This window comes from Erpetoichthys calabaricus, chromosome 2, assembly GCF_900747795.2.
Source record: "Erpetoichthys calabaricus chromosome 2, fErpCal1.3, whole genome shotgun sequence".
Lineage (NCBI taxonomy): Eukaryota > Metazoa > Chordata > Cladistia > Polypteriformes > Polypteridae > Erpetoichthys > Erpetoichthys calabaricus.
In genome coordinates, this window is record NC_041395.2 from 40,267,751 (window position 1) to 40,293,671 (window position 25,921).

Here is a 25,921-nt window from a genome sequence, read left to right on the forward strand (position 1 = left end):
ATCTATCTATCTATCTATCTATCTATCTATCTATCTATCTATCTATCTATCTATCTATCTATCTATCTATCTATCTATCTATCTATCTATCTATCTATCTATCTATCTATCTATCTATCTATCTATCATATAGTGCCTTTCACTATCTATCTATCTATCTATCTATCTATCTATCTATCTATCTATCTATCTATCTATCTATCTCTCTATCTCTCTATCTATCTCTATCTATCTATCTATCTCTATCTATCTATCTATCTCTATCTATCTATCGTGTGCACAAATGATGAAATGCTCATATTTTAATCTTTAATGTTTTTTGGTATTGGGAGAGCATTTTGCGGGGTTCTGGTGGGGTCTTGAGGTTGCTGGAAATGGGTGTGTGGTGTTCCAGATATTTCTGCAAAAAGACAAAGGTCCAAGTCTTTAGAGTTCTGGTACTTCCTGTTTTGCTATGTTTGTCAGACCTGGACAGTGTCCAGTGACCTGAGGTGAAGACTTCTTTGGTACTGTGACTCTTCAGAGAATCCTTGGGTACCACTGGTTTGACTTTGTGTTGAATGAGCGGTTGCTCATGGAGTCCTGAATGAAGCACATTATCTGCATTGTGAGAGAGCTTCAGTTACAGCATTACAGTCATTGTGGTGCAATTCCCCGATGGTGAAATGGTTTGCAGGATCCTAGCTGTTGAGAACCTGAGTGGCTTTACCAGGCCAAGGGGACGCCCACGTAACACGTGGCTGCGGCAGATAGATGGTAATTTCCAGAGGGTAGGATTGGACTGTGTGACCACCTTAGGGGTTGCCAACCAGAATCCGAGCTATTTTGTCATGTGGTATGTGCCGCAACGTGCCGTACCATTGCATGCTCCCCAGCCTGACCTGACCTCATACTTAATGTTTTTGCTCCTTCTAGTCCTGCACATTTTTAACAATGTCAATGTGCAAAATATCATTGAATTGTTTATTAAAACAGATTAAATAACTTGGGCATGACTGTTATTATGCATTAAGGTATCTTATGTCGTCATTTATGAATAACAATCACTGGTTAATTGTAGAAGACAACGTAAATGCTTTTTCACTCAAGTATCCAGACTTATACATGGCATAGCAAAGTATTTTTTTTATATATGGCTCATTCTCTGGCTTTAGATTATGTAATTTTGCAGTATAATTGTAAGTCTTGATCAGTGAGGTGGTTGAGTTTCAAATACAGAGAACTAGTGCACGAAAAGGTGTTTCTTTTGTAATAAGACATTTTATTGATGATGATTAAATTTGTTCCCATATGTGTATGAGAAATGCTTCTATATCTTCAGTAAATGTTTGCGTATATATATTGTGTACCTACAGTGACAGTTTTAATGCCATTTATTAAAATGTTTGTGTTTTGTTAATATAGTAGTCTTACAATATTTTATTTGAAGGAGCTTGTTAGTGAGTTCACTGAATTACTTTTTACTTTTGGAGATATTTTAATGAAATATTCATGTGAAATCAAGATTTACAATGTTGAATTTTATAGTATGCATATGAATCACCTTTTCAACTAACTAAGCAATATAAAATTTGTGTAGAGCACACAGCGATGTGTATGTTTAAATTTTATTTTGTATCTGAAGCCTGTTTAATAGAATGCTTGTTCAGTTTAATTGAAAGATATCCAATTCAAACATAGTTGTTTCCGTTTTTCCACATTTCCAACATTATAAAACTAAATAAAATGGACCTTATGTCCCAAGTATATATAAATGTTTACTCTCAATCCCTACTTCCTTTCTGTATTTACTGTTTTTTGTAGTTTTCCTTTTAATTTTTAGTTATCATGCATGTAATCAAAAATGTAAAAAAAATATTAATGTAAAAAAAAAATCTTTTTTCCCCCTTTCCTTAACCCCACTTAAAAAAACAGTGAGGTGAAACAAGACTCCTCTGAGATGATGGAGTCTGATAATCGGACGGATGCCGAGGTCAGTGAAGCTCAATCTGAGGGCAATTCAGACCCAGGAGAGGACAGCAGCAGCTGCAGCAAAGCTGGAGATGAACGAGGGAACGAGAGTCGTTCCGAGGAGGTAAGAGGAAGGTGAAGAGAAGGTGAATCAGCAGGTGAGAAGTGAAGTGGATAACAGATGCACTGAGGCAGATACTGACCCGGTCTAGACATCTAAAAGTACCCATGGCAAATTTGTTCACAAGGTTAAAATTGTAGGTTAATATGGTTGGCCAAGTCAGAATTAACAGATTTGTATTAAGTGTGCCTTCCCTAGCCTTTGTTACAAATTCTCAGCTTCAGGTTAATTTTTCGAGAGCCTAACTTATACTTTTTAATTCAGGATGTTTTCAAAGCTTGCAAATATGGTATACGTATTCAATTTTTTTTTTTTTTTTTTTTTTTTTTTTAATAATTGTGGTTTGCTTTCATGTTGTGCTGGTTGGCAGCTTTAAATTGGCGAGGTATGAGTGAGTTTTGGTGTATGCTTGAGTATGTTCTCTTATGTGCCGGTGCTACATTCCAGTTTGGTTCTGGTGTTGATTGCAATACTGGCAGATTTGACTTCCAACTCCCAACAGCCCTGTGTTGGATTTAGCAGATTCAGGAAATTGATGAATGGATGGGTGCTTCATCTTCTACTTTGTGATTAATACGCATAGACATTTTTCTTGATTTTTTTTTTTTAATTGTGCATTACCAATCATTTACCTTCGCTCTTCTTTGAATCATTTACTTTCCTGTATTACCTTACTAACAGTAATTTTTGTCACTTATATGTATTGTTAAACATTCACAAAAACATTTTTTCATTTAGTAGCTTGATGGAATTGAAATATTTCAAACATTTGTAAAATGTGTTTGACTGGGATAAACCAGTCTGTTAAATGGAGCAACAGAAAAGGAAGGATAGAGACCCGGCTGTTTGCACTAACCTTATTCAAAGTTTTCTTAGTACGAGGCCAGAAATAATTTATTAACCATACAGCTTAAAGATCACTGATTTAATAAAAAAAAAAAAAAGAAAGAAAAATATTCAATGTTTTGGGATGGACACTATATTGTGATTGTATACAGAGTGTCATTCCACAATAAGAAATTCCGATACACTCAGAAAATACAGAGCAGCTGAAATATTAATTTGAGGAAAATACTTAAAAACACATTTGTACCATAATTTTTTTTAAAAGAAATACATCTAGAAGTTTAAATCAGGTGTGCATGACAGTGGATTCAAGGTACAATTGCATATTACATATGCAGAAATCTAGCTAAACAATTGATTTGCACCTGAAGTTTAAAATGCTAGATATATCTGTTTGGAAAAAGTGGGATATTAAAACTTGCCATGTCAAAAATATTTATCAAAATATTAAAGGAACCAGTATATGTTTCTTGGAACTCTTTAAATCACACAACTTCCTTAAGCAAGCATAATGCAGTTTGAAGTGACACGTATCACAGAAAAGGCAAAAAGCCTTCCTTTGTGACAAATTTTTAGAAAAGAGTGCTTAAGTTTATTGTATTTATGAAGTATTTTAACCGGAACTAAATCAGAAGCTATGCTTGCATTTAGCAGATTTGTTCTGGTGGGTATTTACAATTTTTTAAGAATCAATCCATCCATCCTCTTCCGCTTATCTGAGATCGGGTTGCGGGGGCAGCAGCTTGAGCAGAGATGCCCAGACTTCCCTCTCCCCGGCCACTTCTTCTAGCTCTTCTGGGAGAATCCCAAGGCGTTCCCAGGCCAGCCGAGGGACATAGTCCCTCCAGCGTGTCCTGGGTCTTCCCCGGGGCCGCCTCCCGGTTAGAAGTGCCCAGAACACCTCACCAGGGAGGTGTCCAGGAGGCATCCTGATCAGATGCCCGAGCCACCTCATCTGACTCCTCTCGATGCGGAGGAGCAGCGGCTCTACTCTGAGCCCCTCCTGGATGACTGAGCTTCTCACCCTATCTTTAAGGGAAAGCCCAGACACCCTACGGAGGAAACTCATTTCAGCCGCTTGTATTCACGATCTCGTTCTGTTGGTCACTACCCATAGCTCATGACCATAGGTGAGGGTAGGAACGTAGGTCGACTGGTAAATTGAGAGCTTTGCCTTGCGGCTCAGCTCCTTTTTCACCACGACAGACCGATGCAGAGCCCGCATCATTGCGGAATGCCGCACCGATCCGCCTGTCGATCTCCCGCTCTATTCTTCCCTCACTCGTGAACAAGATCCCGAGATACTTGAACTCCTCCACTTGGGGCAGGATCTCGCTACCAACCCTGAGAGGGCATTCCACCCTTTTTTGGCTGAGGACCATGGTCTCGGATTTGGAGGTGCTGATTCCCATCCCAGCCGCTTCACACTCCGAACAGCTACGAACCGATCTAGAGAGAGCTGAAGATCACGGCCTGATGAAGCAAACAGGACATCATCATCTGCAAAAAGCAGTGACCCAATCCTGAGTCTACCAAACCGGACCCCCTCAATGCCCTGGCTGCGCCTAGAAATTCTGTCCATAAAAGTTATGAGCAGAATCGGTGACAAGGGACCAAGCTCTGATACCAATCGTACAGGGACCGAACAGCCCTTATCAGGGGGGTCCAGTACCCCATACTCTTGGAGTACCCCCCACAGGATTCCCCGAGGGACACAGTCGAACGCCTTTTCCAAGTTCACAAAACACATGTAGACTGGTTGGGCAAACTCCCATGCACCCTCCAAGACCCTGCTAAGGGTGTAAAGCTGGTCCACTGAGACCAGGACAAAAACCACACTGTTCCTCCTGAATCCGAGGTTCGACTATCCGACGGACCCTCCTCTCCAGGACCCCCGAATAGACTTTTCCAGGGAGGCTGAGTAGTGTGATCCCTCTGTAATTGGAACACACCCTCCGGTCCCCCTTCTTAAAGAGGGGGACCACCACCCCAGTCTGCCAATCCAGAGGCACTGTCCCTGATGTCCATGCGATGTTGCAGAGGCGTGTCAACCAAGACAGTCCTACAACATCCAGAGCCTTGAGGAACTCCGGGCGTATCTCATCCACCCCCGGGGCTCTGCCACCAAGGAGTTTTTTGACCACCTCGGTGACCTCAGTCCCGGAGATGGGGGAGCCCACCTCCGAGTCCCCAGGCTCTTCTTCCTCATTGGAAGGCATGTTATTGGGATTGAGGAGATCTTTGAAGTACTCCCCTCACTGACCCACAACGTCCCGAGTCGAGGTCAGCAGCGCACCATCCCCACCATATACAGTGTTGACACTGCACTGCCTCCCCCTCCTGAGACGGCAGATGGTGGACCAGAATCTCCTCGAAGCCGTCCGAAAGTCGTTCTCCATTTGTTCCATCATTCCATTTTTTAAGAATAATACTCATAAATTCTAGGTGCTTGTTTCTTTACATTCAGTGGTATAGCAGTGAAATGCAGTGATACAGAATATCAAAATACACAATACCCTTGCATACATTTTACCCCCATTTTTCCTAATTTTGCTGCAGTGTTATGCATGATCATTTAAAAAAATCATAATTTCTTGAATCATATTCGGTGTGTTAAATTTGAAGCTTTTTGTTTCAAAATGTTAAATTGCAACTTTATTATTTATTTGATATTCATCAATTCTAAGTTCATTGAATACTTTCATCCGTTTTCTGAAGCTGCTTTCACCCAGTACACAGAGGCAATTTGATCTTTTCTAAATTCATTCTCAGACTTTGCTTGAAGTTTTAGGGGTGTTTGTTCTTATTAAGGAATTGCTGAAATAATTAGTTTACCTTTTCACATCCTTCCCCTCACTTAAAGATCTTCTATTACCAATTACAGTAAATAGTAACTGGAGGATGATATTTCAAAATGTCAATTTGAAATGTATTTAAAAAAAAAAAAAAAAAACTGGCTAATTATGTGTCACACTGAGTAAAAAGACAATGTGATTCTGATTACTGGCCAGTAAATCATTGTATTCCTAATAAGAAGGCAAGCTGTAGTTCATTAGTCTTTTTTGTATCCTTAATATCAAAGTTGAACTATTGATTTTATAAAAAGTTCAAGTTTAAATTCGTTTTAAACCGAGAAGGGGGAATACCCTTTCAGTTCTGATTTGCATTAGAGCTTTCTGTTATGCTATTCTGTTACCAAGAATGTTTGGAATTATATAATGTGTTATTTAAATGTTAATAGAAATCACCAGTGATGAAGGTACAAGGATGTAACAGGATTTTTTTTTTTTTAGATTTTTTTGATCATGTGACAGGTAGGAAGAATCTAAGTGAGAATGTTTATAGTTTTTACAGTGTGTTAATACGTTAAGGAAAGGAAGCAGGTACAGCTGAAACACTATTGTAAAAAGATGTTTGAATTGTAATTTGCATTAGTATTTGAATATTTTCCCAAACATAGACATGCATAAAGCAAGTTTGCTTGCAGTTTTACATCTGTGTTCAGAATATACATTAGAATAATTAATTTTACAACAAAAATCCTCAGCTCCTGTAATTAAAGTGGTATTGGTTGCCATGTTTGCTGTGTGAAAAGTAAAAGCTGAATCCTCCTTAGCCCAGTGTATTCTAAAAGATTTAATTTTAAACATTGGTTATGTACATAACATTTGTTAGAGAGGAACACAACCCCATTTTTTATTTTGTATAGTATGATAATGCTCTATTGCAGCAGATGCGCTCTGTCCTTTTCTGCTCTAATGGGTTCAAGGCATTGTTGTTCTTTGGTAATTTTTATGAAGTATCAAATTCCACATAGGCTGTTGTCTTGTTAGTTAAATACAAGTTGGATTCAAATATTAAATGTGAAGTTTCATTGTGATTTTTCTGTTTACAGTATTTGCAGAGAACACTAGATGTGTCTGCAAACTAGCTAGACAAAATTAAAACTATTTTAAAACACTCATTTTAGTGTGGCAAGTTCTGTAAGGAGCTTGAACAAACATCAAGTAGTCTAGCCCCCTTCCCTTAGGAATGAATAAAAACATTGCCTAAAAAGTGTAGAATGGTTTACAGCACACCAACTAATGAAAGGTGATTTTTGTCTATGTATTAAGCATCTCCTATTAATCTTACATGTCATTTAGCTCATGTGTTGAAATCTAAGCATGTTTTATACAAATCTTGAACTAGGGGATTGGTAGTTCAAGACATCTTTTGTACCATCTCTGAAAGGGACAACATATAGTTGGCAGCACATTTCAGCATTCATCGTTTTTTTTTTTTTTTTTTTTTTTACGTTAAGTACAGCTATCCACCTAGTACTGTATTTTGTGTCTGGTCTGGAGCAGCTAGCTCCCATGCATGTAGCAATGATTGCCTTTGGCTGGACAATGTTTATTTTGTTTTGCCAGTGTGTAGTGTGTTTGGCAATTTGTGTTTTTACTGCAGTATTTTTCAGCATCCCACACCACATGTGGGGTGTGTGTTAGGTTTTGGTTTTAGTATGTAGTTTTAAGTGTTTAAAAAAAAAAAAAATTTGATTGCACTTAGTTAAATATATTGCCAGGTGTATTTTTATTTTTTTACGTCAGGGTATCTTAATATGTAGCACTGGGACCTGCTTAACTCTCAGTGGTTCACTAATTTCACTTCTACCTGTATGTTAATTGTAACTTAGGCCCAAATTGTTACTGAAGGGTCATGCTTTTGTAACCATTCTTAACCTACAGATAGGATACTGATATGAAATTGCTTTGTTGTAAGGTACAAGTTCCTCCTTTCTCACTACTGGTATCCTACTATAACCAAGCACGCTGCTTCTATACCTGTCCTGCTAATCTTGTGCTAGCCACAGCACCAAGTTAAAACAAGCCCCAACACCAGCATACCAAACTGGCGGAACCCTGGGAATTGCATGCTGAGAGCCCCGGCAAGAGCAGGTGGAAGCTAAAGTAACAGCCAGCCCTGTGTTGTCCTGGATGCAGTAATGGCAGGGGATTGACTGAAATGCAGCACCCCTCCCTTTTAAGAGAACATAAGCCTAAGAGACAATACTTTGATGCACAGTGCAATAAACTTAAAGCTGACTTATGTACCTGTGAAACAAATGACATGATTTAGCAAATGGAATTATTTTCAGACTTCTGAACATCAGGTACCAGGTGTGTGTTTTTGATTAACTTTCTCCTTTTTCTGATTTTTGTTACTGTGGTTAATATGCTCTACAAATTCCAGATTCTCAAAAAAAAATGCTTATCCAGGTGGAATTTGTACTGGACGCTTTAAGTAAATTGAACATTTGTTTGAAATTCATATGCATGGATTTTCATGCATCCTGTTAATCAGAATCTGCTTGGTCTTGGCATCTTAAAAATGTTCCATATGGATTCTTACCTTCTCCCAGGTTGGTTTGTGGATTGATACTGCATTTGATACCAATTTGGACTACTCTGACCTAATATGTGTAAGCAAGAAAAAAAGACTTCTCAAATGGATTTTTATGTTGGAAGAGTAAGGGAACAGTGTTTGCTCATTTAAAAAAAGGAGTTTTCCATTCCTGCTGCAATATATGGATATGATTTAAATAAAACCTTTAATATTGGACTTGATACAGTTTGAGTTTTGCTCTTCATCTTTTTTATGAGAAGTGATTTTATTCTTACCAGTCATTTATAAATGGTAAGGTTCTATTTTTCAACTTTCAGGATTCACAAAAGTGCATTTTTGGGGGTAAAAACCATTTGGCAACAAAATAAACACTTCAGTGGATTACAAAAAGTGTCCTTTTGTTTTTTGGGCTGAGAGAAAAGACTCGGTACAATTCATAAAAGCCCAAAAGAGTTCTGCCTTATTTTTGTTGTTCACAATTATCAAGCCATCTATGAACTATGGACTTGGCTATCTGTCTCCAAGTTTTAAGCTGTGTTCTTATTACAGACTTTTTTGAAATGGACTGTCCTTATTCTCTGTCTTGAGAACTTCAGCAGCATGGAAAGACTTATATAAATTTTGTCTTGAAGCAAAAACAAAGAGCACAGACCATGCTTAAGAACTTATTTTGGCTTTTAGGATATAATTTTCATATGAAGAAAGTATTTAGCCTAAATATACTGGAGGTTGCTTTGTCAATAACAAAGTGTTTTTTTCACAAATGAACTCTGCTTTTTTCTGTACCCCCATGATTTTAATTTTGGACTACACAGCACACATTGTGGTTTCTGAAGCACTACTGGCAATGAATAGTGGACAACAGGCCGTCTGGCTGGCCTTCTCACATGCGGCACCTGCCAGCCTCGCTCTCATAATTCAGATTTTCCACCCACCTTCCACTCTGATTGGACCATTGTTGCCTAGGTACATTACGCACTGCAATGCGATTGAGCGGTAACAAGCCAGTGAAGAGCAGGTGTTAAGGGTACCTGGAACATTTGTCATTTTTTTTATTTGTTTAATTAATTGAATTTTTTACAGTGTGTGTAAAATAACTCATTGTATTCACTCTGTAAAAAATTGCTTAAGAAATCTTAAAATTAACAGAACAGTATTTCCTGTTAACATTACATTATAGATGGTCACTGCAGTTTTTTTTTTCTCTGCTAGTTTTATAAATTAGTCTTGCATTATTTGAGCAGTTGAATGATTTATTTAAATTATTTTGTCATTTTATGTAAATTTTAAATAGAAATAATTTTCTTAATTTTAAACTGCAGTGCCATTTAATATTACAACAGGTTTTAAACCTCCACAGCTTTCATCGGTGGTGATTTTTATACCATTTTCCAGAGTTGAGAAGATTTTTGGCTTAATTGGTAGGAATGCTTTATATTAAAATGCCTCCCTTATTTGTATATCTTGTACATTTATAGGCTTCCTTCTGCTTAACTAGATCAGCTACTTGCCATTTTGTTGTATATTTGTGTTTTAATCTGTCCTATGCTGGACAGCATTTTAAAATGTTTGTACTACACTGCTTAAAATGTGAGTTTTAGATACATATGCATACTCATTATTAATGTATCTCTTGGACAATTTGTCACAAATTTGACTTTATCATGTTAAAAAGAACTCTGCAGATGAGTGTCCTTCTAAATATATGTAATTCGTCAAATCCATTTATAAGAATAATTTCGGATTTCCTTTTAAATTTATATGTTAGTAATATGTGGTGGCTTAAAGCCAAACAGAGTTTTAAAAGTTCTTCTGAAATGCGTGGGCGGTTTTCCTCTGTTATATATTAAAAATCCCATAGGATCATGAACCAATACCTTTTTGAATAATCCTTCTTTTAGCAGTAATTATCTCCTGAGCTCTGGAAAATGAATTGATCCACTGTATGCAGTTGTTTATTGTGGAGTTGTAAAATGTATGCTTTTGTCAGCCCAGCTCCAAAGCCAGCATCTTCCACTGCTGTTTATTTTACCTCCCCCCTGCTTTGGGGTTTCTCTATTTTTCAGGCATCAGTACCCAAAACTTTCACCTCACGGAAGATTTCTGTTGTATGTAAGTATAAAAGGCTTTTTTGAAAAGAGTGAAGGTTTGCATGTAAGAGTAGTTTAGTTAACAATTCACTGAAAATAGACTGTCTATGCTTTTACTTGAGCTTTAATAACCCGTATATTCACAGAAACCTGGTTTTTAAAATGCCATGTAAACCCTTTTTCCGGTTAGAGAAAGCGTGTTTGTTGTTGGTCTGAGAATCCTAATTATCACTGGTCTACAGAAAAATATTTTTTGCTTGCTTCTGGGAAATTCAGAGCATCTCTTAAGTTTTTTACACTGATTTCATATATGAAATTGGAATTAAGCTAGCACGTCAGGTTTTTGAAATACACATCATTGATGTTTTGACACTATTGAATATCAATATAATATATCAACATGATATCTGGAGTTTGGACTATGTCCCACCAAAATTGTTTTGATTTGTTTATTCTGAAAACAAATCAGAAGACGATACCAGAGACACGTTAAAGCATATTTATGTCAATCTACCTCAATATAAAAGTGAGGTCAGCGTGCCCAAAAATGTTGGAGGCACTCGCTTTTGTGCTTGTACTGCACATTCGTCTCTTTGCAAGAACCAACAGTAGTCATCCTTCTTGCTCAGAGTGAATTTTTCCCGATTATCAGTTTTCCATCACCTTTATATCTTGATGAAATCTTTCCTTGTGCTCATCTCTGACATCACTTAGATTTGGTGGAAAAATTTCGAGATGAGAATGTAAAAAAATGCATCTTAAGTGACATTCTGGCTCCAGTAAGCCAATATACTTTCAGTATATTCTCCACAAGCTCAGAATAATTCTCTGCTCTGTGACTGTCAAGGAAATTCTGGACATCTCACGAATTAGGGTGCTGATTTAGTTGGCTTCAGTTTCCTTTTGAACTCATTGTCAAGTATCAGTTCACGTATTTCAGGGCCAACAAAAACACCTTCCTTAATTATGGCTTCACTTTTTTCGAGACCAAACATTTCTTAAATGCTGAAACGCATCGCCTTTACCGTCCAGTCACCCTAGTTGTCCAAGACCTGGAACATCATAACTAAAAAACGGGACATGCTGGACGAAAACGTTTTTCAGATTTGGAGTCGGCAAGTGAAATTTGTTAAATTAGAGATGAAAGAATCCCAGTAGCAAAATGCTTGTTGACCAATGAACAGATTTATCTTTGAGTAACCCAATTATTTGGTTATATAAACCCTTAATCTGGTTATAGGTAAGTTTTTTTTGTGGTATGTGCATGTCTGTTGCCCTCTCTGTCTTCACATGTGCTTGCTTTGCATGCACTTCTAGCAGTCATAGATAGAAAATGGAAGGTGGAAGCATCCACAAGATAAATTTACAGAGGCAATTTCTCGGGAATTGTCATTCCTTCTCCTAGTTGAAATCTGTCATTATTTCAGAAACGGCTAAATTTATGTTTGTGAGCTGAACATAACAGCGCCAAACAATAATACAATCTCAGGAGCAGTATGGTAACACGTTTTAAGTAACATGCTTTAAGTAGTCCGATTACGTTTAAAGTAACAAGTAACCTAATGCAATACCTAACATTACTGAAGTAAAAATGCATGCGTTGTTATTACAGCAACAATGAGTGTAAGGCAAGAAGCGAATGCACTGGTTCCCCGCTTCCATGCAGAGCTCATTGGTACAGCCAAACAGAAAAGAGTCTGCTGCTTGCAATCCAGTAAAAGAAGCATATTAATAAAGTCACATTTTGATTAAACATATTTATTAAACACAAGAAAATTATCACAGGCTTTATGTTGGTTTTTGGATACACGTTGGCTATTGACTATGTTTAAGTCTTTTTTGCGCAATTTAATGATGGAGCATTTTGCCAAAGGAGAATTCCAGAAGTGTATTTGCACTTGTAAATGCAGATTTAAAAACAAAGAAAAGAAAAAAAAAAACAAGGTTTCTGTCTTAACCAAGTTACTTGCCTTATTAGAGTTGTATGTGCATATTTTGTGACTGCTTGGTCTACTAGATTCTTTTCATTTATTGTAAATATGCAGTCAAATAATGGGATTGTTATTAACTGTATATTATAAGTAATGTATTGTAAGCTTTTTTTATAGTAATGTTTGTCTTACAGTAATACATTTTAGAAATTTTAATACCTTGAAAGATACCAGTGGTAATTTTTTATTTTACAAACAATATAATTTTGGTTTGCTTCCTTTTGAATGCTTAAGAGAATGTTTTTTTTAATATTGAAGCTGCCAGTAAGACGTTGCCAACTGCTACATCAGCAACAAGTCCTGCACCTGGAGGAGGTGGTGATGCAGATAATGCTCAGCCTGGGAGGAAGCGACGTTGGGGTTCCAGTACTGCTGTCACTGCTAAGAAACCATCCATTAGCATTACCACAGAATCTCTTAAGGTAGGGTAATGAATTGTTCCTTTAATGCAGGTAAACCAAGTTTCATATTGTACGTAAATTGCCTTTCTTCTGTGTTTGTGACACTAGTTATGAACTCCTACCATTATAACGCAAATGTAAAAAGTTCCTTTTCATTAAGGGTGGTAAATTTTGTGAGAGAATCTAGGTACAGATGTGCAGTAAGTAGGAAGAACTGACCATTCACAGATAGATGCATATCAAGACTTTGAAATAGTGAGAAGACTGGTAAGAAGAGATCTTGATTAAATGACAGGTTTTTATAAGGGAAGCGACAATGAAGTGTAATTTGAGGTGTGGGAACTAAAAGGTTCATTTTTCAGGAATAGAGTTTTGGTATTCAAATATATAGGTTTGTTAGCCGTTGGTAGTCAAGCAAGTGCAATCATGGTGTGTTCATTACATTTAGATTGTATCTCTTTTGTTAATTTCTGCAAGATGACACTGAAAATTTAATTTGAGCAGTGCAGTTTAAGAGGTAATCGTGATTAAATATTTCAAATGCAGAGAGGAAAAATTTGGTTCTTCCTTTATTCTGTATGTATTAGGAAGACACGCAGACTTAGAATAGTTCTAATAGTAAGTTAGAATGCTGTACAGCATAACTCCAAGGCCTGATGCTAATAGATGATGGGACTTGTTTACAGATTAAACAATTGTTTAACGTGCTCAGAGTGATATGATAAGAGAAAATATGGCAAAAGTCATTTCATTTTGGCAAGGAGGGTGCTCTTTATTGTCTTAGTCTCCTTCTGTCTTCTTTCCCAAGTGAGAACAGATTTAAGCACACTAAACATGGCAGTAACTTCAGCTGATGATAAAGAGGTCATTTTAATTGTCGGCTCTGCAAAATGAGGGTTCTTCATTAATCTCCCGTTAACTTGCTTACATTCATAGTAACTGGCAAATCATGTGCTGCTGAATATTCAGACAAGTGTTGTTTCTGTGCTAGGAGGCTCTCGTACAGTATAATGTGTGTTCCACTTAGCCACAGATATTTAGGTAGTATATTTAGTTTTACCTGAATCTCCTCTGTGTATAAGGTAGTTGTGAGTGTTTGTTAGTACACCACAGATGTGATTCTCATGTGAGAATTGGGCTACATGTGGAAACTGTTAATCACTTGATCTACTTTTCGTAGCTTTTGCACTATGATGTTCAATTACAATATTGACTTGCATGTTTAGTCTGTGTTGCATGATATACTTTTTGCTGTTATCTTCTTTATCAGAGCCTAATTCCTGAGATCAAGCCAACAACAGCAGGGGGACAAGAAGCTGTGCTTGACCTGCATGCTGAAGAGAGTAGGCTGTCTGGTGAGGAAAATGATAGAGGAGGGCGAGAGGAACCAGCAGGTCATGATAAGGGACTCAAAATCCGCAGAACTGTAACACAGGTTGTTCTACCCTTAATATTGACTACCCTTAATGTTTTATGCTTTAGTGTGTGTGTGTATGTATGTGTATATATGTGTATGTATGTTTTTGCATGTGTGTTTTTTTTTTTGGGTGTAGAGCTCTTGGACAATTATTTTTATTTATACTGGCAGGTTGTACCTGCTGAAGGCCAAGAAAATGGTCAGAAAGAAGCACACAAAGAGAAGGAGGAAGAGGAAGAAGTAAAAATTGCAGAAGAGAAGAAGGAACCACAAGATATACCCATCGAGCCCCACACTCCAGTAGTTAGTGAACCTGACCTTAAGAAAGGTATTCTTGCAAGGATATACGCATGTTAAGAATGAGATGTCACTGTATTAAACTTTCGACCATCTCCACCTTCTGTGACTTTTAACTGTGAAAGTGCCTTTTTCCATATAACTTACATTTATTTTTCCCTAGTTTCCCCAAGCGAAACACTTGTTCGTCGTTCTATCAGCCAACAGAAAACTGGCATGTCAGTTACCATTGATGATCCTGTCCGAACAGCTCAACATGTGTCTCCTCCAAGGGGCAAAATAACAAAAATTGTTCATATTTCTAATTTGGTAGGTTTTTAATTTCATTGTAAATGTTAATGTGCTGAAAATAACACACTGACAGATTTTACAAGTTATGGTGTATGTCCCATATGCAAGAGCAATACCCTATGTGTTGAGGAACCTTCAGAAGTGAACTGATAGTAAATCTAAATAGACTGGTTCTGATTGTGGTTGGAAAAATAATATTTTTGGGTAATGAATGGCACTTTGGTGTCATAGACGCTTTTGTATTAACATAAAACACTCATTCATGTCAGTGCTTATTAAGTGGTTCATTTAAACACCAGAAGAAAAATTATATACTCAAAATGAGCAAAATACTACCCTCCAAAAAAATACTATTCCTTATTTTGTAATTAACCCAGATAATACAGTTTTAAATTCTATACTGTGTTTATGTATTCAAGTTTAAGCTATTTAAAATAGGCTCAGGTTAGATTTGACCTTGCAGCAGCAGCATTTGGCTAAATGTTTGGGTTTTTTCCTTGAATTATTCCTGTTTTTCCTTTCTCACTCACTTTTTTCCTTTAATTTTCCTGTTTAAATTTCCCAAGGCATGAGAGACATCTGTCAATGATTACTCTGTACTTGCCTGTGTTGCATTCCTACATCACTGCCTTCTTGTTTACCTGGAAGAACACTGTAGCGTTATCCAGTGTTCAGTGATTTAGGATTGGGAAATATTTAAAAATTGAAAGAATACATCTTTGCATCCAGTATGAAACTTGCTTAACCTGGGATAGGACAACAAATATCTTATTCTGGACGTTGTTGCACGCGAAGCAGAAACCAAAAAAAGCCAAAAAAGTCCTTTATGGGACACATGATCGCACCCGCATTTACTTGTACGCGGCCAACTTCCAGTCACTAGTTCACTGGCTATAAAAAATGTAAAATACTCCAGTCATGTACAAAGTGTCTGAAAATGTTTTCTTGGTTTTTGTATTTGTATGGATGTCATTAGTACTTGTTGACACCAAAATAAGGACTGGCTCAGTTATCCATTAACATTAAAACATTCCCAGTATTGCTGTTTAGGAACCTATTTAACTATATCCCTAACTCTTTTTCGTTTTTGTTTTATTGCACTTGATCATATTTAATTCAGGTGTTGAAACCCTTTGTTTTATTTGAGTTTAATATTTGCCAGATTTTACTCCTGGGCATTACTTTTCCCTCTTTGAACAAACATTTTTTTTTAGGTTTCTGGCTTTCTGTTTTTACAGGTACGACCTTTTACACTTGGTCAATTGAAAGAATTGTTGAGTAGGACTGGAACCTTGGTGGAAGAAAACTTCTGGATAGACAAAATCAAATCTCATTGCTATGTTACAGTAAGTGAACACTACATGTTTAAAGAGCAATTGGTTTGCATTAGTTATACGACATTTCATGTATTCTCCCTTCCTGCAGTTCCAGTCAAATTAGAAGTTATTGATACCACATAATGAGAAACCATTTAATCTTTATTCACAAAGTAATTTTCTACTTAAGAATATTTTGTTGAGTGGCCTAATGAAGTTATTTGTTGAGTTGTATATGGATAATTTGCTAATTACGGCAGCCGATCCAATCTTTTTTTTTTTTTCCCCTCCCCTCCAGTACTCCACTACAGATGAAGCATTAGCTACGAGGAATGCTTTACATGGAGTAAAGTGGCCTCAGTCCAACCCAAAGTTCCTTTCTGTGGAGTTCTCTGAACAGGATGAGGTGAGTTTAATTCCGTTCAGTTTTTAATGATGACTGGCACAAAACTCTGACTTCAGCTCATGTCTGGGAAATGTATTAAGAAAGTAGGAACATACATATACTACTGGTCAATGGACAAAACAACATTGAGAGAAAACAGAAGTGTGCTGCCCAAAACTATGTTCATGTCATTCATTTCCTAGTCCTCTGTAAGGTAGGTATCTTAATCATTGTGTTGGATCTGTTATAGTTTGTATTTTAAACCTTGTCAGTACTTCAAAAAATATATATATTTTGGAGCAGTATTTGTTCTTAAGTGCAGATCCGCAAAATTATGCAATTTAAAGATTTTCCCAAAAAGAATTGGTTTCTTTGCCTTGAGAGATATTAAAGTCAAAGATCCTTTTTAATGGTCCAGCAAACTTTGAAAGTTTATACTAATTTTTGTTGGTAAACCAAATGAGACATTCACGTTGACATTATATATCAACCAGAAGTTCACTGTTCAAGAATTTAAGCTATTGTGAGATCAGGAAAGAAAGAGGGGGTGATTGATACTGGTGTATAGTCATAAACACGATGCGCAATAGTTTATAAACTACTAGATGTCTGCAGAAAAACAGAAGTGACCCAGATATTCTTCACGTTTTTGGAAATCCTTAATCTATAAAGCATGTTGTACGCGAGCAAGGACACCATGGTGTTTTTGTTTTTAGCATGAGTGATGGAAGGATTAGTATGATGATCAACCACAGATGAGTTCAATGCTCTAACATTCCAAGTAATTTACTGCAGAATGAGCTGTAATTAGTGCGAAAAGAGACAATGGCAGAAAACAATAAAACATTACGAGATTGGTATACTGTGACAAAATGATTGAGGGCAGAAAAACTCCAGCTTCTAGCACTTCCCAGATCCACCCAACAACTACTCCTGGGAGCAGATACAGTTGGTATTTGAAGAATTACCCCCTTTGAAACTATTCACATATTGTTGCTTTACGGCCTAAAATAATATAAATAAAACATTTTTTTCAGCCTTGTTTACTTATTGCACCATGTAACATTCAAGTCAAAGAAAAATAGTAAGAATGAGATTAAAGATCAGAATAGCCCATACTCACCAGACCCATACCCTTTCACACCTCTTAGCTGCTTGTCAATCCATACAACCCCATCTGACACAGCTGTTTTCACATAAATAAAAGTGCACTTTTATTCAAGACTATAACCGAAGAATAAAGAAAGCAAGTTACAGTTGGTGGTTGATACGACAGCTTGCGTGGTGCAATGCTAAGAACTGCTGATTTCAAGTGACGGTGAGATACGAAGAAGGCAGCTTCGCCAGCGTTTGTGTGTCTGAACCCTTTGGGGGGGGGCCCTTAGTATGCATCGTGGTACACTGCAGACCTATAGCACGTCTTTATGTCAGATGGGGTTGTATGGATTGATTCTGAATGCGACTGCGAGAATGAAAAGTGAATTAAAAAAAAAAAAAAAAGCTAACCTTTACCAGTATCATAAGTTACACCGGCTGTTACAGACTGAAATCAAATTTATGTTGTTCTAAAATTGTAAGAATAAGAGCAGTTCACTTCTCGAAGTGGAGCCGTGCGGGATCGAACTCGCCACCCTCTGATTCCCAGTCAGGAGCTGATACCTATTACGCCACCGCGGCGGTTGTAGTAAAAGTGTCAATGTGGCATGCTAACGCGGCTTTTTTTTTTGTGCAGTTATATTTTTGAATAAAAGCGCACGTGTTCTCTTATTTGTACCTTTTGTGAAAGTGTTTCTTTGATATATGGACTTCAGGCTTCATACGTTATATAGTTTATGCCTACATTTTGTCATTTACTATTAGAATATGAAAAATGTTTCTGTTTTAAAAATGTGTTTGCACAGACTACTATAGAAACGGAACACACATGAAATGCGTGTATTCCAAATAACACTACATTATTTCCACTGTAAAACTCCACTTCAATCCCAAATAATCAAATCAAGGCAAGGCATGAGCTAGGAGAAATTCGTTCTAAGTCGGTGGGGGAGATGGAATAGCTGGCTGCTAGTAGCTTTTGTTTATCAGCACATTTAGATGACAAAGGACTCTGGCAGAGAGGTGCAAACGGATTTAAGACGCGATTTAAGGTGGGACGGATTTACGAGTTTTTTCGTAGGCTCTGGTAATTCTAGTGTTAAAGGGGTTACAGGATTTATGGCAAAGAGTGGTCATTGTGTGCACATGAGGACAATATCACAAGCGCACCACAATTGTGACTTACACGGGAATACTGCAAAAAAAAAAAAAGCCACTCCTCAAGAAAGGCCTCGAGTCTCATTTGAACTTTGCCAAAGTGTACCTTAAAGTTTCTGAGGCCAAATTGGAAAATGTGTTAATGGTGAGTGGAGACCAAAATCAAACTATTTGGTCTCGGCACCAACGGTACACCTGGTGGAAAGCCAATAATAATAATAATAATTCATTTCATTTATATAGCGCTTTTCTCAGTACTCAAAGCGCTATCCACACAGGGAGGAACCGGGAAGCGAACCCACAATCTTCCACAGTCTCCTTACTGCAAAGCAGCAGCACTACCACTGCACCAATACAGCCAACCAAAACACACCATACCTACAGTAAAGCATGAATGTGGTAGTATCCTGTTGTTGGGGAGTTTCTCTTGTCAGGGTAGAAGAAAAAATGGATGAGGCAAAAAACTGTCAAATTCTTGAAGAAAACCTGCTGACCGCTGCCAGAAAGTTAAAGATGGGGAAGAAGGTTCACCTTTCAACATGTCAATGATCCGAAGCACACAGCAAAATTAACCACACAAGTGGCTAAAGGAGCAAGTAAAATGTCCTTGCGAGGCCTAGTCAGACTTCATTCCACAGATTTTCAATAGGATTTAAGTTTGATTGGTGACCTGTTGGTAGATTGCAAATTTGACTGAGCTTGAACAATTCTGCAAAGAAGAGTGGGCAAATATAGCTCAGTCTAGATATGCAAAGTTGGTACAAAAGGATCCCAACAGACTCAAGGCTATAATTATTGCAAAATTTGGTTCCACAAAATACTGACACTGAGGGGTGATCCTTTTATCAATTCAACCTTTAAAATTTTTTTTTCTTGAACTATTGCTTCTGTATCGTTGACTTGGCTGTTATAGGTTTCATTGAGTAAATAAAGCTGAAACAAATAGTTTTCATTTTAGGCTGTAAAGCATCAAAATGTGAATATTTTCAAATGGGAGGGGTTATTTTCTCTATCCACTGTATTTGCAGTTTGTGAAATACAAAAAGCTTAATAAAATAAGCTGAAATGCTCAAAACCAACCCAAATCCACACTTGCTCTGTAATCAAGCATAAAAAATAGTCTTACAAATGAGTGATTCAAATTGCATGGGAACTGGAACAAAAAATGTCAGAAGAGATTTAATGAGACATCTGGCAATGGAGAATGAATGATGCTGTAAACGCTGCACAGGGGCCCAGCATTGTTACTATTCATATCTTGGTTCCACTCTAAATGTCGTCTTACTTTTGCACTCTACAAACTTTACATTGAAATAAATCTGGATGTTCATGTTAATTCTTCTTTTTTACAATTTCCATTTTTCGCAGTGCCCAGTTAGATTCCCTATATATGCATTCTTGTTGGTGGTGGTATATACTTTTTTGTGCACCTTCATTATTCTGTAAATGTGATGTTCTAAAACTTAAGTCAAAGTGGAGATTCAGTTTAATTTAATTGCAAAACAAGCATTAATTTGGCAGTGTTTCAGATAGCTATGATCCCTACACCCCAAATGTGATATGTGGCTTAAGAGAGTTGCCTGTGCACCATCGATTTCATGTGCAGTAATGAAGAAAATGTCTTAATTCTGGAACATGCACAACACCATAAGGTGGTTCAGAGATGGATTAAACTCTTGGAACAGAGTTAAGCATAATTGCAGTGCTTTGATTGATTGGAAGCTAGTACTCTTCTAGTTCTGCATTAGGCAAGCTACTGGTATCTTATTTTTGACCAAATCCTTCTTTGCTATGTTAGCGATCATGTGGGAGCCCAAGTAATGCAACAAAGGTTTGCAAAACATGAAGAAAATTTGTAGATTTCTGTACAGAATGGTTCTGTTTGATGTCTTTATAATATTGCTGCAATAGGTCAGGAAGGTGGGGGATTGGCTATCTTGATTTTCTGCTTATTTTTTTTCCCTAGCCACATCCGTATTGTTAAGGTAAAATCAAAATTCCTTTCATAGTCAAAACTAAAATTTCACTTTCAAATACAAAACCATGCAGTTGGTGCTTGCCAAAATTTTGACCTTTGAACTATGGGAGGAGGTTGGGAGCATGCACCACATGACAAACCACCTCAGGATCCCAGATTACAGTCATGCAACTTGTGACACTTTAGCACTACACTAGTTCGAATAGAGTAGAACTATGAGAACTCATTCATAAATTAATGCGTCCACACTGGATTTCTATTTTCCTTCTATAATTTTGCAGGTTATATTAGCATAAAATATGAAATGTAACTTTTCATGTTGCCCTATTGTGACTGGGTTGAAACAACATTCAATTCTTTTGCAGTGTTGTTGTGTGGTAAGAACTGCATTATTTTGTTCCGTTTTATAGAAATACGATAACTTGGGATTTTCTACCAGTCAGCACTGATGCTCCCAATTTAGAAGTGGAACTATTGAATATTTTCATTCGTGGTATTTCCCTTTGAGATTATGAAAATTGTTTGAATAATTATAAAGTCATTCATACATATGATGATAAAATTAAAGTATGATGTAAAATAAATCCAGATCTATAGGAAAGATTTATTTAGTGATCCATTTAATGAAGGGGAAACTTCATTGATGTGGCAGGTATGTTTGAGTATGTTTGTAGGCCTATGCTTGGAAAGAGAAGACAAAGTGTGCTTCATTTGCCATCCTTCACCAAAAGGATTGGTCGTCTTTTTTTGCTTCCTCTCATAAACACTAGAATTTCTTTGTTCACTGCATTACATTAATTAACCCTTTAACCGCCAACTCCCTAAATATTCCCCAAGCCAGGCGAAATCTGAACAATTTTTGTTTTTTTACTTTTTTACATTTTTTTTTACATTTTTTACATTTATTCAAGCAGTATTGACCACTAAATGTTGTGCAAGTTGCCAGTGTATACACGAAATCTATAAATGTAACCTGAATTCTCAGCTAAGCAAAACATCTTGATACCAAACCGTGCCCTTTTCAATGGTAGATACTGTCGAAACTGTAAGCGGCCCTTCCACGACAATAAACTTTCATCAACTGCAACTGACGGTCCTGGCATGTAGGGCAACTGAAATGCTTCAAATAAATGATCAATCAAAGGACGTAGCTTGAACAAGTGGTCGCGGTTTGGATCTTTCTTATCTGGCTCGTTTCTGTTGGCATTCAAATGAAAGAATTTCAGCAGCAAAGAGAATCGGTTACGTGTCATGACAGCTGCAAAAATAGGTGTTGCATACATAGGATCTGTAGACCAGTACATCAATATCTGGTTTTCTGATTATTCCCATCAACATCAAAATCCCAATGAATTTTTTCATTTCGTTTTCATCAGTGTCAAACCAAGCACGAACACGGGAATGTGGAGGTAAATTGGGATTTTTCTCAATAAACTGTGCTGCATACAGATTTGTCTGATGAACAAAATGTCTAATCAAATCAGGTGACACAAACAGCTCATAAAACTGCTCAGCAGTGTAATTGTTTACATCAACAATAAAGCCACACGTTCCCTCAAATGAATGCAGAAAAGGTAGTTCACCACGGGCAGCAGCCCAGCTGAGATGCTGGGGATACACCCACTCAGCGCCGTCATCCGATGCGTCTTCATTCACAATATCATGCAGCGCATGTTGCTGCTCATCACTGTCACTAAAATCTTCTTCAGAACTGCTACAATCATGATCAGAACTGTCCAAAATCGCCTGCAAAGCCTCACTTGAAGTCAGTTTACGTTTCGCCATATTCACAGCTGTTACATGCGAATCACGTCACATGACCGGCCAAAACAACCACAGACTTGTCGAAATACAACGTAGTAATAATACCCACGCCAAACCGTCAGTTATACTACTTGCCAGGCATTCATATAACCACAGGCAAATGTGCCGGATAATTCCGGCAGTATGGCGTTAGCATTAAAACAGCGGTGCCGGATATATCCGGCAGAGGGCGGTGAAGGGGTTAATAAATCCAATAAAAACTAACATGCATTGAAATTAGTTATGTACCATTTGACTCAACAGACATAAGAGTTCAGACAACTTTTTCTGTCATCTTAAATAAATAAGTCCACTGTTTGGATTTGGCAGTTTGTCCGTTTAAGATGCAGTATGTGAAGTCCTTTTTTGTCTTTTTGCATCTAAACTTGACATTTTATCATATTCAGACACATTTGATCAAACAGTTTGATCAATGCTCCCATCTTCTTAATTGCAAACAAATTTTGGTAGATGAGCAGCATAGGTAAATGAAAGTGCTGTCTTGACTTCTCCGCAAGTTTCCAGTGTTTAAACAAGCTGGGAGTGTTGCTATTAAAGCAACTGCAATTCAGTAGATTATATCACACGTTTATATGAAGTAGATCACTTGGTAGAGCTGTGGCCTTTAGTCCAGTTTCATTTGAACAATTTGTTGTTTTCATTTGATGGTACATCTCTTCATTTGTGTGTCCCTTATATATTCAGTTAAACAAGCAATTTGTGCGGGGTTATTTAGACATGTTTTTACTTTTATATTCAAGGCTGTCCCTCCTTTTGAGATGAATAAAAGAAGTGGAGATTATAGTCCTCATGCATTGTATAAATGTTACTGTTTTTAAAAATGATTATGTATTAATTTATCTTTTAGTTGGACTTCCACAGAGGGTTGTTATCTGACAGAACAGTTGAGGGTCCTCGGCTCCCAGAGGAAATAGTCCGAGCAGCAGAGCCTCCTATGTCAGAGCGCACTGTTCGAGACCAATGGGCAGAAAGAGAGAGAGAAATGGAACGTCGAGAAAGGACACGAGCGGAACGAGAGTGGGACAGAGATAAGGTTAGAGACTACAACCGGCAACATAACAGTGCCAGTGCTGAAGATCCAAATCGTAGAACACGATCTCGATCACGGGACCGTCGACGCAAAGAAAGAGCCAAGTCAAAAGACAAAAAGTCAGAGAAAAAAGGTATTTAGAAAAAATATTACTGTCTCTGCTAAAAGAAATCAGTGTTACAAAACATTTTACCCATTTTCTTTTTCTCAAATCTGTTTTGATACTGGTTAAGTTATGTCTTGGTTTTGTACTTGGCAGAAAAAGTTCCAGAAGAACCACCAGCAAAATTATTAGATGATCTGTTCTGCAAGACCAAAGCTGCACCGTGTATTTACTGGCTACCTCTCACTGATGAACAGGTAAACATACAGTTGGCTTTTATGTGGTTGACCAATTTAAAAAAAAAAAAATTCTTTCCAGAAGTTCTTTCGGGTTAATATTCAGTTTCTTTGAGGACTGCTTTTGTAATTCTTAAAGAAATAAAGGGTTAAAGAGATGAGTGTATATCAGTCATAATCATGCATAAACTCCCCAAATTACCAGCACAATCACAGTTCCATAACTGCCATACATGCTGCTATTGCTTCACCTTTAATAATCATAGAGCGTTGTTGTATATTTACATTTATGTATTATAGTTTTGTCTGTTTAGATACACCAACAACTGTCCACTTTCCCAATGCCATCTTTAGTGTCTAGGCCAACAGTACAGTACAGTACAGTATATCGGGGCAACGTGTTTTTTTTTTTTTTTTTTTAATGTTTTTTTTCCCCTTTCAAAAATGTGACGGGCCACAGTGAGTTGACTTTAAAGGAATGTCGTCTTGAAGGTGGAGTGGTAGCTCTGAGGCTAGGGATCTGCACTGGCAATCGGAAGGTTGCCGGTTTGAATCCCGTAAATGCCAATAGGGACTCTACTCTGTTGGGTCCTTCAGCAAGGTCCTTAACCTGCAATTGCTGAGCGCTTTGAGTAGTGAGAAAAGCGCTATATAAATGCAAAGAATTATTAATTATTATTAAGGTTACTCGGCTCATTTGAGTGAAGTAGCACTGGCCCATTGACAGACTTTCCTTACTTCCATGGAGAATTCTGACACTTTAGGTGCAAATGGGAATTTAGTGAACAGTGGAATTGTTTTCCCCGGCTAAAGTCTCCAAAGCAAGTTTTTAAATTGTTGTACTCTTGGGTTGGGCTTAGTGTTGTGTCTTCCAGTGACCACCTAAAAGATGAATGCCTTCACTTCAGGAGGAGGGACTAGCTGCTGCTGGAAAGTATTAATGTTTTGTGTCACAAAACCATTTTATTTGTTGTTAGCGAGTTTTTAGAATTTGCACATTTTGCTCAGGAGACCTTTCACCATTTTGTGGAAATGAATTTTTAGAAGTGTTCAAAACTAGAAGAACCAAATGGACATTTGTGAGAGTAAGCTTTAGTGTTTGTGTTGTATTTAGGAAGGCAGCGTGGCATAGTGGTTAAGACTTTGGATTCCAAACCCTGAGATTGTGAGATCAATTCCCACTACTGGCACAATGTGACCATGACTAAGTCCCTTCACCTGCCTGTGCTGCATTTGAAAAAACAAAAAGAAATGTATAAAAGCCATTATCCAGACAACAAGTAATAATGATGTTGGTTCAGCCAGTTTCACACTACATGCGTTGAACAATTTTCATCATGCCTTCCATTTACAGTTTAGAGTGTTGTCAATCCCAGCACATGCCTCTTGCAGTTGCTGCTGACTCAGCATTCAGGTGGAGTTCACTTTTAATGAAATTCATGGGACCTTAAAATATTTTGTTATAATGAGTATGGGGAAAATACGTATACTGTTGTGACCGGGGTCTCTGGTGATTCGCCATCTCTAACTGTAGCGGCTCTGCTGTGTCTAATAAGCAGTAAACCAGGGGCAAAGTAATTGGTTGTCCTCTGCAGGATCAGGGTTACCGTGTAACATGCTTATCGCATGATGTTTGTCACATTTAACACTGGTGGTTGATCTGCTCTTCCTCGCCCTCTCCTGGTTTACAACAGCAGTGATTCTGAGCCACTGGTGGTCTAAAGCAGGACGACTTGCCCGTATGTCGAGGCTCCTATCTCTTGTGCTTGAGTACTGTAGTAGCAGCACCTATTTTCAATGAAGCCTCGAGACTGTAGCTACCTTCTCTGTACAGTAGTAAAGTGCCTGTATTTTCCTTGGAGACCTGGACTTACCTTCCTGTCTCTTGTGCAACTGGAAACGAAGCTGAACAATACCAGTATTAAAAAAAAAAAAAAAAAAAAAAACTGCAAAAACTGTATTTGAAAATGTCATTAGATGTAATTTGTTATTCAGTGTATGAGA

General features: G+C 37.5%; 1 protein-coding gene across 4 annotated transcripts in view; it reads left to right on the plus strand.

Moving 5' to 3' along the window:
• The window catches only part of acin1b (apoptotic chromatin condensation inducer 1b), a 213,644-nt gene that overhangs the window by 185,354 nt on the left and 2,369 nt on the right, over window positions 1–25,921 (plus strand). For all 4 annotated transcript variants that reach the window (XM_051922286.1, XM_028793641.2, XM_051922287.1 and 1 more), the window contains 10 exons: window positions 1,915–2,074; window positions 10,372–10,417; window positions 12,645–12,808; window positions 14,058–14,222; window positions 14,376–14,532; window positions 14,665–14,810; window positions 16,031–16,138; window positions 16,407–16,514; window positions 23,396–23,711; window positions 23,838–23,938. In XM_051922286.1, coding sequence (XP_051778246.1) covers window positions 1,915–2,074; window positions 10,372–10,417; window positions 12,645–12,808; window positions 14,058–14,222; window positions 14,376–14,532; window positions 14,665–14,810; window positions 16,031–16,138; window positions 16,407–16,514; window positions 23,396–23,711; window positions 23,838–23,938 — 1,471 coding nt within the window. The remainder of the gene's footprint in view (window positions 1–1,914; window positions 2,075–10,371; window positions 10,418–12,644; window positions 12,809–14,057; window positions 14,223–14,375; window positions 14,533–14,664; window positions 14,811–16,030; window positions 16,139–16,406; window positions 16,515–23,395; window positions 23,712–23,837; window positions 23,939–25,921) is intronic.